The 12,802-nt window shown below is 36.6% G+C and overlaps 1 protein-coding gene across 1 annotated transcript; it reads left to right on the top strand.

Moving 5' to 3' along the window:
• The first annotated feature begins 1,002 nt into the window (after window positions 1–1,002).
• LOC145947689 (acyl-CoA Delta-9 desaturase-like) lies at window positions 1,003–3,202 on the top strand. The gene is made up of 5 exons (XM_083057463.1): window positions 1,003–1,151; window positions 2,052–2,182; window positions 2,268–2,473; window positions 2,564–2,743; window positions 2,869–3,202. Exons 1-5 carry the CDS (start codon window positions 1,007–1,009, stop codon window positions 3,200–3,202), a joined length of 996 nt encoding a protein of 331 aa, XP_082913589.1. The 5' UTR covers window positions 1,003–1,006.
• Window positions 3,203–12,802: the final 9,600 nt, after the last annotated feature.

Raw genomic sequence — 12,802 nt, 5'->3', positions numbered from 1 at the left:
TGTGCTGGTTATGACATATGCAGATATAACACTTATATTAAATTAAAAAGTAGTCTACCACGTAAGGCAGTTGGCTCACGATCCAGAGGTCCCGAGTTCGGAGTCCCACCAAGGTAAGTGTGTTTTTCAAATACGAGAAAACATTTAATCCATTATAAAACGCCTAATTTTCAGATAGAATCATTATATAAGTTGCATGTAGTTAAAAACAAGTTAAAAAATTTCGAAATGGATATATGAATATATCTTTTTTGGCCCAAGCCAAAATTTGTACGCCCATATTGGCCCAAGTTTGGAAAGCAATAAGGCCCTAGATAAAAGAGCGTGACATCTCGAGATTGGGCCAAGATGGGCGTCCTAACTCGCGCCTCAAATAAAGTTAGGAAACCTTTATACGGCCCGGTTATAGCCTATATAAAATTTCCACACGGGATATGAAATCAAAAATAAGTCATCAAAACGTTGCTAAAAATGTATTAAGTGAGATCATTATGATTTTTTCAAAATGACATTTTAATGACGTCATTATGAGTTTTATGTTCTACCTGGGTTATAATTTATTTTATAGTTCGAATTATTATCTGAACTTTGTATGCAAATAAGTTTTTATATACTTGATAAAAAATTCTCCTGGTATGGTGGAGCGAACTGTTAAATTACCTTTACGCAGAACGTAATATATGTTTATTAGACAATTTCAACTCTAAATAACTTCAATAACACGCTCTTAATGTATGAACCTCGAGTCATGAAATAACACACCCTATATATTATATATGCGAATTTATAATAGCGATAAGTAGGAAAATAATAATAATAAATAATTACGGTTTCATCATAATTGTTTTAGAAAATTACTATGCGGTTTGTCATGATAAAGAAAGATTACACTTATTAGCAAAAATATGTGTTAGATATTTTTAGCGTGATATTCGAACTTATTTGACGTATCTATTATGAAATCTGTGCAGAAGGTTCTAATAACCTGGTATCAATGGAGGTATCAATGAAAGATTCACAAAAACAACAAATCAATTACAAATGGACACCTGTTTGGATAAAAATAATTACATTAATGTACATTCATCTGGCCGGCATCTACGGATTATATTTGGCTTTCTTCTACGCTAAACTTTGGACAATTATTTGGTGTAGATATTTCTTATCTCTATTATTATTATTATTATTATTTAAATATATATATATATATTTTTATCTAATTATTATTTATATATATTTTTTATCTGATTTGAGTTATATACATTTATTTTTATTGACTTTATTACCAAAAGTCCTGATGTCCTGATGTAACTTTAATATAATATACAGGGTGTTTCAGGACGAATGGTCAACATTCTAGGACATAATTGTATACATTATTTTAAGCAAAAAAGTTTATATAACAAGATTATATAATATACATGTGGCCCTATTCTGGACGGTTATAAAAATACAATGTATTTAGTTTTAAGAACGAATACATTCATTAACTTATTAGAACCAAATTCAATGAAACAATTACATGAAATTTTAAGCTTATGATATATTTGAATAATTGATATTAATAAATAAACAATAATTTCAGTTAATTAATAATTTTAGCATGAATAAATTTTAATTACATCAGAAATTAAAAAATTTAAACTAACACAGAACTTATCAAACGTGACCTAAATTTAATATAATTGTTTCATAGCATTTGGTTATACTTACAATAAGTTAAGAAATGTATTCATTCTTAAAATTAAGTTGCATTTTTATAACCATCCAGAATAGAACACATATTTATATAAACTTTTTTGCGTAAAATAATATGTTCAATCATGTCCCCAGCTAGAAATGATTGGTCGAATCGACGTCGATTCAAGCATCATTTCTCACTGGGTACTAGAATACTGACCATTCCTCCTGAAACACCCTGTATAATATATTCAAGAGAATTATGTAGCGAAAAAATTACTATTTAAATTATTTATAATATATAATTTTTTGAATCATTAAAATTACATTAACTTATCGGCTTATGTTGTTATCGTTCTTTATAATTTCAGCCTTCGCCTTTTATGTCGCCGCGATGGTAGGCACCGTAGCTGGCGGTCATAGGCTATGGACCCATCGAACTTATAAAGCAAAATGGCCGATGAAATTAATTCTGACAATCTTCCAGACCGCTGCTTTTCAAGTAAGTACGATTCTAATTTTTCTTTTTGTCCTTTTCTTCTCTTATCGCGGTTATATTCATTTTTTTCTACACTTTTATGTTTCAGGGTCCTATTTATGCGTGGGCCAGAGATCACAGAGTGCATCATAAATTTACGGACACCGATGCAGATCCATACAATGCGCGCAGAGGATTCTTCTTCTCACACATTGGCTGGCTATTGATTGCCAAACATCCGGATGTCCTTAAAAAGGGTGCTACAATCAATTGCAAGGATCTCGAACAAGATTGCTTCGTCGTCTTTCAGAAGAAGTATGTCGATCGAAACTTTTTGCGAAAATAAGAGCTATTGTTATCTGTTAATGTTTTATTAATCGATTTCTCTTTATTCTCTTTATTCAGGTATTACGCATTTTTGGTACTCCTCTGCTTTATTTTGCCAACATTGATTCCTTACTGGGTGTGGAATGAAACTCTGTCGAACGCATGGCATCTCATCAGCTTTTCGCTCTGCTTAAATCTTAACATGACCTTTTCGGTGAATTCCGTTGCTCATATTTGGGGAACGAAACCATACGATGGGTACGCATTTATTTTGTTAAAAAAAAAAACCGCGAATAAAATTTACGTCAATTGTTTATGATCATCTATGGTCTTGTAGATATTGTGTGTATTCCTGTTTATAAATATACATGTTTATTATATAGTTCAATATCGCCCGTCCAGAATCCTGGAATTTCTTTCGTGACCTTGGGCGAGGGCTGGCACAATTATCATCATACTTTGCCTTGTGATTACAAAGCCGCGGAGCTGGGACCTTACACTCTGAATTTTTGTACATTTTTTATCGACCTTTTTGCCTATCTAGGTTTGGCTTATGACTTAAAAACCGTACACGTTGACGTAGTCAAGAAACGTATTATTCAGAACAATATGCGATTAATGAAATTCGGTCAGTCCAATTTTTCTGATACGATCCCAACAGGGAATTCAGGTATTGAATTGATAGTTCAAAAATCGGACAAACAAATGTCCAAATAAAAGGAAATTGCTCATTTATTATATTATTAAGACTGGTTTATACATGTTTATCGTTATATATTATTTCTTTCATGTAGTGAGGTTAACTGAAACACGTATGGTTTTGGAATTAATAAAGTTTCTTGTATTTTAAGACGAATGTTTATTGTTCGTGCTTTTACCCGCGCCAGCTCTCAATAGCCGGTTTTTTGTTTTTATTTTTTAAAACATTTATTTTTGTGTGTTTCATAAATGATAATTTTACTACGCTCATTTTTAATTTATAAATAAAATCTGTATTATGACTTTATTTTTTCAATCTAAATCTCTAAATATCAGCATTTGCATAACTGAATAAAGGTTAAATAATTGCATATAACGCAACAATAGACACAATAATCGATCAATAGACTTCACTTCCTTCGTCACCTCCCCCACCCCCCTTTCTCACACTCTTTGTCGTCTCTAACAACTCTTTCCACTTTATCATGATTAAACTTTTTTTTATTAAACTTTTTTAGTAATATATTGTATTAATCGAAGATCTATTATAAAAATATTTATCAAGCGACGCGGTATAGCGGCGGTCGCCAAGTATATAAAATGAGACTAACGTCAGAGGTATCGCGCCGCTACCAAGTATCTTATCCGGAATTTTTCTGTTAAATGATTTTTCTGTCAAAATATTTTTAGAAATAAAGTCTTAATCGAAAATCTAACGGCACTTTGCTTATATAATGTGAATATAAGCTTTCGATTGCGACCAATTTGAAAATGATTGGTGCGATCAATCCCGAGAACTCGAAAATTTTTACCCAAAAACGCGAAATTTTTCACATTTTATTTTAAGACTTTCAGCTTTAAAAGTAAAGTTTTTTAAAGTGCAAATTTTGATTAGTCTATTAATTAGTTTCATTATATTACATTCTAATCTATCCTTAGTTTTAAGGTGAAAATTGAATCAGCGAATGTATGTATGTCAATATGATAATCTTTATTTATAAGAAAAAATTTTTCAAACTTTTTCCTTTTATAGAATTTCAAAATTTATTTTAAAATTATTTAAGTAAATTTTAATTATTTAATTAACAATAACGTTTTAATAAATGTATCTAATTAACATAATCTTCTCAAAATCTTGCATTATAATAATTTATTTTTAACTGCATATTAATATTTTATAAGATTTATTATTCTATATTTATAAATTAAATTTTTATTGCGATGTTAATATTGCATTTTTAACTTTGTGATTTCTAGAAAACACTGTAAAATCTTCATAAAAAAGTTTAAAAATTAATAAATATAATAATTACATAATATAATAATTAATAATTAATTTTAATCATATAATAAATTTGATATTTATATATAATTATTATAACTTTATTATATTTATACTTCGAAAAATACATTTTATAATAAAATATAAATACTATTGATTGGAGAACTTCTTCAGAAGTACAGCGGTATCATCTGGATATTGGTTTGCTAGATTCTCATTTGGTACATAATAAGTACCTCTGAATCTAGAAAAGTATTGTCCTATTTCTATATTACTGATCGGTTTTGGTGAACATTTTCTTATACAAGCTAAAAAAGAATATAGCTTACATTTTGAAGAAAAAAGTCATATAGAACATATGTGATTTATAAAAATGCCACAAATATTCACCTTGTCGCACATAACATAATCTATTATTCTCAGCAAGAATTATGTAATGCGGTTGAATTGAATTATCTCGATGGCCTTTACAACTGTGACAAGTGTAATAATATTCGTCCATATTACAATCGTTACAATTGTAAAAATATTCATGCAAATATGAAAACCTAAAATTTCTGTTGAATGAATATCTGCACAGAGATTCACATTTAAAATACCATCCTATTATTACGCCATCTTGTTGATGTCTTTCTCGAGCAAAATAATATATGCATGTTACAATCATTCCAACTGCAAACTTAATTTTTCTTTTCCTTCTTTTTGATTGTTTTCTTTTGTCAGATCTAATCTGTGCGTGTGTGGAAAATAAAATATAATAGAAGTTAATTATAATTAAAATAGTTTCTTTTCATATTATTATATAATATTAAAATACATTTTACGGTAAAGTGTAATAAATTACCTGTATTCTCCTTGTAATATTTCTGTATTCAGTTGTAATATCCATATACTTAACTCCTTTCGTTAAACATTGGTTTAGAAGATTAGCAATGAAATTGACATTCCACTTGCCATGTATATTATGCTTTTCCAGTTCTGTTTGGAAAAAAGTGACCATGCAATGTGTTGATTTTATCTAAAAAAAAAGTTTTGAGAACAAAATTTTAGTTACAGACAAGAAGGTTTATTAGTTTAACTCATTGCTTATAGAATATATTGACTTATTAACGTATTATTTACAAGACCTGTAATATATGCTTGTTATCTTCTAATTTATATATGTATATATCCGTCATCGCATGTGTAGAATTAGAATTAGAAACGTTTATTGCTGCCCCAATTGGGGATTACAAGGCGCTTTTTCCCTTAAGGAGCGGTCCCAAACCTTTACACACTTTTTACATCCACTTATAATCTATCCTTAACCTATGACTTAGCCTATAAAAATATATAAAAAAATATAAAAAACGCCACGCAACTCCGCCTTATTCTCGCCCTATCTCGTCGCACCATTTACCTCCCTCTCACCTTTCTCTTTTCGCTCTATCTACCCCTACACACACACTCTCACCCTTCCCCTCCTATCTTACGCAATCTTATTACTAGCTTAATTTAATGTGGGACCTCCGCTTCCGGTTACTTCCGCCTTTCCTCCTCCACTTTCTCTCTCTCTCTCTCTCTCTCTCTCCCTCTCTCTCTCTCTCTCTCTCTCTCTCTCTCACTCTCTCCCTCTCCCCCTTTCCCCTCACCTCCTTCTCCGTCACCTCTCGCCTCCTCCAACAGTTTCACCCACAATTCCCCTTCTCCTTCCTCTCCCAGTACCTCCCTCACCATTTCCTGCCAGCTTTCTCCCCTTCCCCATTCCATACATTCCTCCCATACATGTTCCCATGTCTCCACCCCTCCACCATACATCCTACACCTCCTTTCCTCCTCCTTCTCCCAATATCTATTTCCCCTCATCCCATTCCCCAATCTGTACTTCGCCATCCTCTGCCACCTTCCTTCCGTCCACCCTTTCCTCAGATACTTCGGTACTCCCTCCCCCTTTACCTGCTTGTACCATTTATTATATACCGAATTCTCAATCTTTTCCCATCTCTCCTCCCTCTGTCCTTTCTTTTCCCATTCCTCAACCTCCTCCCACCTAAATTCCCCTCTTTCCCTTCTTTCCTCCACCTCCCTTAAATTCATCCCTTTACCCTCAAAAAACTCTTTTCTTTCTTTCTCCCACTCCGATATTTCCCCTCCCTTTTTAGCCCTCTCCTTAATTTCCTCTAAACATACTCTCGCCAACCCCCCTCCCTTACCCTCCTCCAACCTCTTCTCATATCCCCACGCCCTTCTTCCCATCCTTGATCTTAACTTTTCCCTTTGGAGCTCCTCCCTTATCATATACCCCGGCGTTCCCCAATCCGCTCCTAACATCCATCTCATATACCTTTCCTGCACCCTTTCCAATCCCTCTCTCTCCTTCCACCCCCATATCTCAACTCCATACCCTAATACCGTCCACACTAACGCATCAAAAAGCCATAATCTCCGCCCCCAATTACCCCCAAATCTCCTCTTTCCTATCCCCCATACTTGCCCCAATACTGCTGCCCCCCTCCTCATCCTCTCCCTCACCTGTCCATCCTGCCTCCCATTCCTTTGTACTACATAGCCTAAATACTTGTACTCCTTTACCTCCTCCAACTTCTTTCTCTTCCAATACCAACTAGCTTTCTTCAGCCTCCCTCCCCCCTTCCTACACCTCATCACCTTCGACTTGCTCTCATTCAACTCCAATCCCTTCTCCTCCAAATATCTACCTAATCTTTCCATCATACACCTCATTCCCCCCTCATCCTCTGCCATCATCACCACATCATCCGCGTACGCTAGCGTATATATTCTATCCTCTCCCAACCTCACTCCTCCCCATCTCCCTTTCCTCATCTCCTCCTCCAAGTCCGCCATCATCCTGCTTATCTGTCTATTTATCAGATAGTTTAAAACGTAAATATTATCTACTGTCCCCATCCCTCTCCTGAACCCCGTTTGATTCGGTGGCACCATCCCTCCTTCCTCCACTTCGCCCCTCAGCCTCTCTGCTAACACCGTCGCATACACTTTGTATAACGACGGTGCCAGCGTTACTCCCCTGTAATCTGAGACCTCCCTTCCCTCTCCTCTTTTCAAAATTGGTATCACCAACCCCTCACCCATTCTCTAATTCACCCTTCCCCCTTCCATATCCTATTACATAATTCCCACACCCACTCTTCTAGCCCCTCTCCGCCATATTTCCACACTTCTCCTGGTATTCCATCCACCCCCACCGCCTTCCTATCTTTTATCCTTCCTATCGCCCTCCTAATTTCTCCCCTTTCTATCTGATCTTCCTGATCTTCCACCTTCTCCCTTATCCTCCTGCTTCCTCCCAACACCACTCTCGACTCCACCCCCTAATACATCCCTAAAATAACTGTTCCATTCTTCCATCTCAATCCCTTCTCCCCCCACCTTTCCCCCTTCTCCTCTCTTTCCTAATTACCTCCCATACCTGCCCCTCCGTCCTCGCTTCCATTGCCCTCCTAGTCCATTCCTCATTCTCCTCCTCTTTCTTCTTCCTACATAATCCCTTGTACTCCTTCTTTCTTCTCTTATATTCTTTTCCCTCCCCCCTTTCCTCTTCCATCTTTTCAACTCCTTTGCCACCTCCCCCTTATCTTTTCTGCACTCCTCATCAAACCACCCTCCCCTTTTTCTTCTCTCCTCCCTACTTTCCCCCTCATTTCCCTTACTTAGAACTTCCTGTATTTTTCTCTCCATCCTCTCCCACTCCTCCTCTACCCCTCTCTCTTCTTGTTCATCTCCCTGCCTCTCCCCTATCACTCCTAACCTCTCCCTGAATTCCTTCTTCCCCTCGCCCGACCAGTTCCACCTCCTTTCCCTCTTTTTTACCTTCTTCTCCAATCCTCCTCTTTCCCCTCTGATCCTTACCACTACCGGCATGTGGTCCGAGTCAATCCTATCTCCTATCTCTACCCTCATAATTTCCTCCCTCACCTCCTCCTTCGCTAACACATAATCAATGACTGATCTCCCATTCGGCCCCATGTACGTCCAGCTCCCCTCCTCATCTCCTGCTACCCCTCCATTCACAATTGCCCACCCTATCTCCTCTAATCTTCTCACTAACAATTTCCCTTCCCCATTTACCTTTGCATCCTTCGACCTTCTTTCCTTTCCCTCCTCTTCTCCCTCCACCCCTATCCTTACCCTTCCCCCCAATTCTCCTGTTCTAGCATTAAAATCCCCCCTATTATCGTTCTAATCCCACCTCCCTCCTCCTCCATCCACTTCCTCATCTCTCCTAATTTTTCTTCTAAATCCCCATTTACGTACACACCCACCAATCTCCATCCCTCCCCCTTTTTCCTTATCATCACCTCCATCATTCCTTCCTTATCCGCCCCACCCTTTCCTTCTATTCCTAACCCTTTTCTTACCCCTACTATTATTCCCCCCATTGCCCTTCCTTTCCTATTCTTCTTCCTCGCATATTGCACCTCCCACTTAAATCCCACAGGCAACCTCCCTCTTATCTTCTCCCACCCTTTTTCATCTACCCATGTTTCTAACAAGAACATTACGTCCCATTCCCTTATCGCTTCCCAGAATTCCGCATCCTTATTCTTTAGCCCCGCTACATTCCAAAATGCCACTTTCCATCCTTCCTCCCTTCCCTCTTCTTCTCTCTTACTTTCTTCCCCTCCTCTCCCCCACTCTCCATCTCTCCCTACCCCTCTCTCTCTACCTTTTCCCTTTTTCACCTTCCTTCCCCTACTCCACTCTCTCCCTTCCTTTTTTGCCTCCTGCAATATGTCAACCTCCATTTCCCCCTCGTCCCCACCCCTCCTTTCTACCCCCTTCCCTTCTTCTCCCCCTTCCTCCTTCAGCTCCTCTCTCACCTCATCCCACCTCCACCACTTACCCCTCATCCATATTCTTCCATATCGTACCCACGCCCTCCCTCCCTCTCTTTCTTCCCCCCTAGCGATCTCTCCTAATCACCACATCATCCTTCTTTCTTTCCACGTAAGATCTTCCTCAATCCTCTCCTCTCTCCCCCTCAATCTTCTTTTCTTTTCCATTATTTCCCTCTTAACCCACATATTTCCTACCCTTACCAATGCCATACTAGTCCCATCTCTCCTTCCCTCCCCTATTTTCCTCACCTCCCCCACCGGCCCCTCTACCCCTATCTCTTTTAATATTCTCTCCACTTCCCCTTTTACTCCTCCTTCCCCACCCTTTATACCTTTTACTATAATGTTCCCTCTCCTTTCCTCCCTTTCCTTCCTCTCCCACCTCCATTCCATCATATTAATCCTACCTTTCATCTCAATCATCTCCTCTCCCTTTTCCTCCCCCCTCCTCTCCCCCTCTTCCTCAGCTCCAATTCTTCCACTTTCATCCCTAATTCTAAAATCCTCCCCTCCAACCCCTCCTTCTCCCTCCCCCACCTTCTCTCCTTCTCCTCCATTTCTTTCTTCAGCTCCCTTATCTCCTCTCTTATTTCTTCCTGTCCTCTTATTCCCTCCTTAATCTCCTCTTTAATTTCTCTTCTTATCTCTCTCATCTCTCTGATTATTTCCTCCTTCCATTCCCTCCCCATCTCTCTTATGTTCTCCCCCATCCCTCCTGCCTCCTCTCTCCTTTCTGTCTCTGGCGATCTTATCACCTTTTTACTTTTCCTAAATATCCACTGTATGTTCCCTTTCTCCTCCATCTCTTTTCTCAATCCTATATCTTCTAATTCATCCCTTTTCCTTTTCAAAACCTCTTCCGGCGTCCCCGTGCTACCCCTCCTCTCCCTCTTCTCAACATTCTTTATTCTTTGCACCTCATCCATTTCCCTTCTATACTTCTCTTACTCTGTGTCTAGTGACTTTTCTCGCGCCACCTACCTCTTTCTCTTTCCCTATACCTACTACCTACTACACCTGCTCTGATCTCTCTACACCTGTTCTTACCTTTCCTCTCCCCCTACGCCCCTGACCAATCACCCTAATTGCTGACTCACTCCACCTGCACCACTTTACTCTCTTCTCACCGCTCTTTTTCCTTCTCTACCAACTCGCCTGCAATCCCCCAGCATGCACTCACTCCAGACTCTCACTGACTCACTCTCTCTCACCTCTTCTCCTCCTCCTACCTCTAATAACCACTCAAAACACACTCTCTGACAGCTCTTCAACCTTCTATCACGCAACCGGAAACGGAAGTTCAAATCATCGCATGTGTATTGGAACCGCTATATGGTTTTTTGACAATGTTTGACGGATAAAGAAGAAGATGTTCTTTGTTCATATGTAAACATACTGTATATTTGGAATTTGTATTACTGAAATATAATGAAAAATTAAAAAATAATATATAAAATATAAAAAATATACATTTATGTACATACATACATCATACATATATAATAAGTGTTAATTGTAATCGATCCACGATTACTCTAACATTTGCAATAAACTGTTTAAAAATATTGTTTGTAAATCTGTTAATTGAGGAACTAATTTCGCTTTTAAAATTTAGCAAAGTTAATAAAAAATTAAGAATAAAGAATTTTTTATATAAAAAGTAAACAATTACCTAACGTTTTTCTTTAATTTTAATTCTTTTTAAATAGATTACATTTATAATTTAGCATATAAAGTTAATTTGTTATTTTGTATGTGTTATCAGAGTTATCAATAAATTAATAATATTTATCAATAAAATGTAATTTATAAAATAAAATTATTTATTAAAAAATGTACTAAATCTTTTTGAAAAAAATTAATACAATCGATTAGTAATCACTGATCACATTCTTATACAAACCTAATATTGCCTTAGAAATGTGATATTGTACATTTTCTTTAATTCATACGCATATGTACGTTCAATTCCTTATAATATTTTTTATACAAATAAATATAATTTATTATTTGAAATTAATAGATAAACGGGCTAATAAGAGCCGAGCGCGGATAGAAGCGCGACAAAAAAAGAAACGAACTTAGAGTTACAAAGTTAATTTATTCAAACGTTTCGGTCCCTGATTCGGGCCATCCTCAGTAAACTGTACAAACATAAAATAAAAATAAAAGGTAAAAAATACAAAATTGAAAAAATGGCAAAAATTATTTAACAAAAAACGGTGAGGCGATGGTAAACAGAAATTTAGTATAATTATAATAAAAAGGAGGACCAACATGAGATAAAGAATAATTAAAATTAAAGATAGAAACAATACGTACATAAAAGAAAGAAAGAATGATTCATAAGAATCGTGCGGCAAAAAACGGCGAAGAGCCCCGCAGCCAATGTATAATCGCAACAGCGTCACCTCTCATCGTTACCAACGGAAAGAGAACGTTTGTGAGTGCATATTATTGCAAACCTGTGTTGATTAAAGAAAAGTTGATCGAGCTAACAAAGAAACACGAAAGAAAGAGGCAACTTACCGATGCTAGAAAACACAGAGGCCTACGGGAACGTAACATATAATCGCACTTGTTGAACGATACATCGCGACTGGTCTTTAAATGGAAAGATGAGATCGAGACAATCAAGAGACACGGTAGTGTCTCGCGCCTAGTTTGGGCGAAGCCAGCTCTCAGAAGCGAGGCACCGTGTATCTTTACGCGAATCGGACAGTTCGAGATAGTCATAGATTCGGATGCTCAATAACGGCTGAAGCGATTGAGTTTTTACTAGGTTTAATCGATAGATTGAGGTCGAATTATATAATGAAAGTGTCTTTATTTTTGCTCTACGTGCTTTGTAAGCGGAAATATAATAATGCAAAGTCTAAATATGAAAAATTTCGTTTAAGAAACGTCCACGTCATCATCGTTCACGCATACATAGTGGTATCTATCGTGCTACACGCATTATTAATCACACGTATACAACACATGCATACACGTATATCACACGTAAACAACACATGCAATAGATGCATGTAGTGGTAATCTTGTACTGTTCTCACGTTTCACAACAGACGCCGTTAGTGGCGCTTCGCGATATTAGCAGCGTGCGGGGTTATGTATTAGATCTTTTGACATATGATAGGTTAAGTGTGCGGTTATCCAGGATCATAATTGATTGATAGAAGAAGAAGAAGAGATTTATAAGAATCAAGTAATTATTTCATATTTTTTATAACAATATTAACAATTATATTCTTATTCATATTTTTTATAACAATATTAACAATTATATTCTTATGAAGAAATAATAGGATGGTTACGTAACAAGAAAATAGTTATTATTATATTATTATGAAAAAAATATAGTATATCACATATAAGTAGTATTGCATATCACATGTATGTAGTATATTGCATATCACATGTATCGTTACCATTTTATTTTACTATTTCTTTCATAATAATAACTACTTTCATGCT

Source organism: Prenolepis imparis, unplaced genomic scaffold (genome assembly GCF_030444845.1).
Source record: "Prenolepis imparis isolate NDT839.2.m4 unplaced genomic scaffold, iyPreImpa1.0 SCAF_121, whole genome shotgun sequence".
Lineage (NCBI taxonomy): Eukaryota > Metazoa > Arthropoda > Insecta > Hymenoptera > Formicidae > Prenolepis > Prenolepis imparis.
The sequence above is the reverse complement of the archived record's forward strand: the minus strand, read 5'-3'. Positions and strand labels throughout refer to the sequence as shown.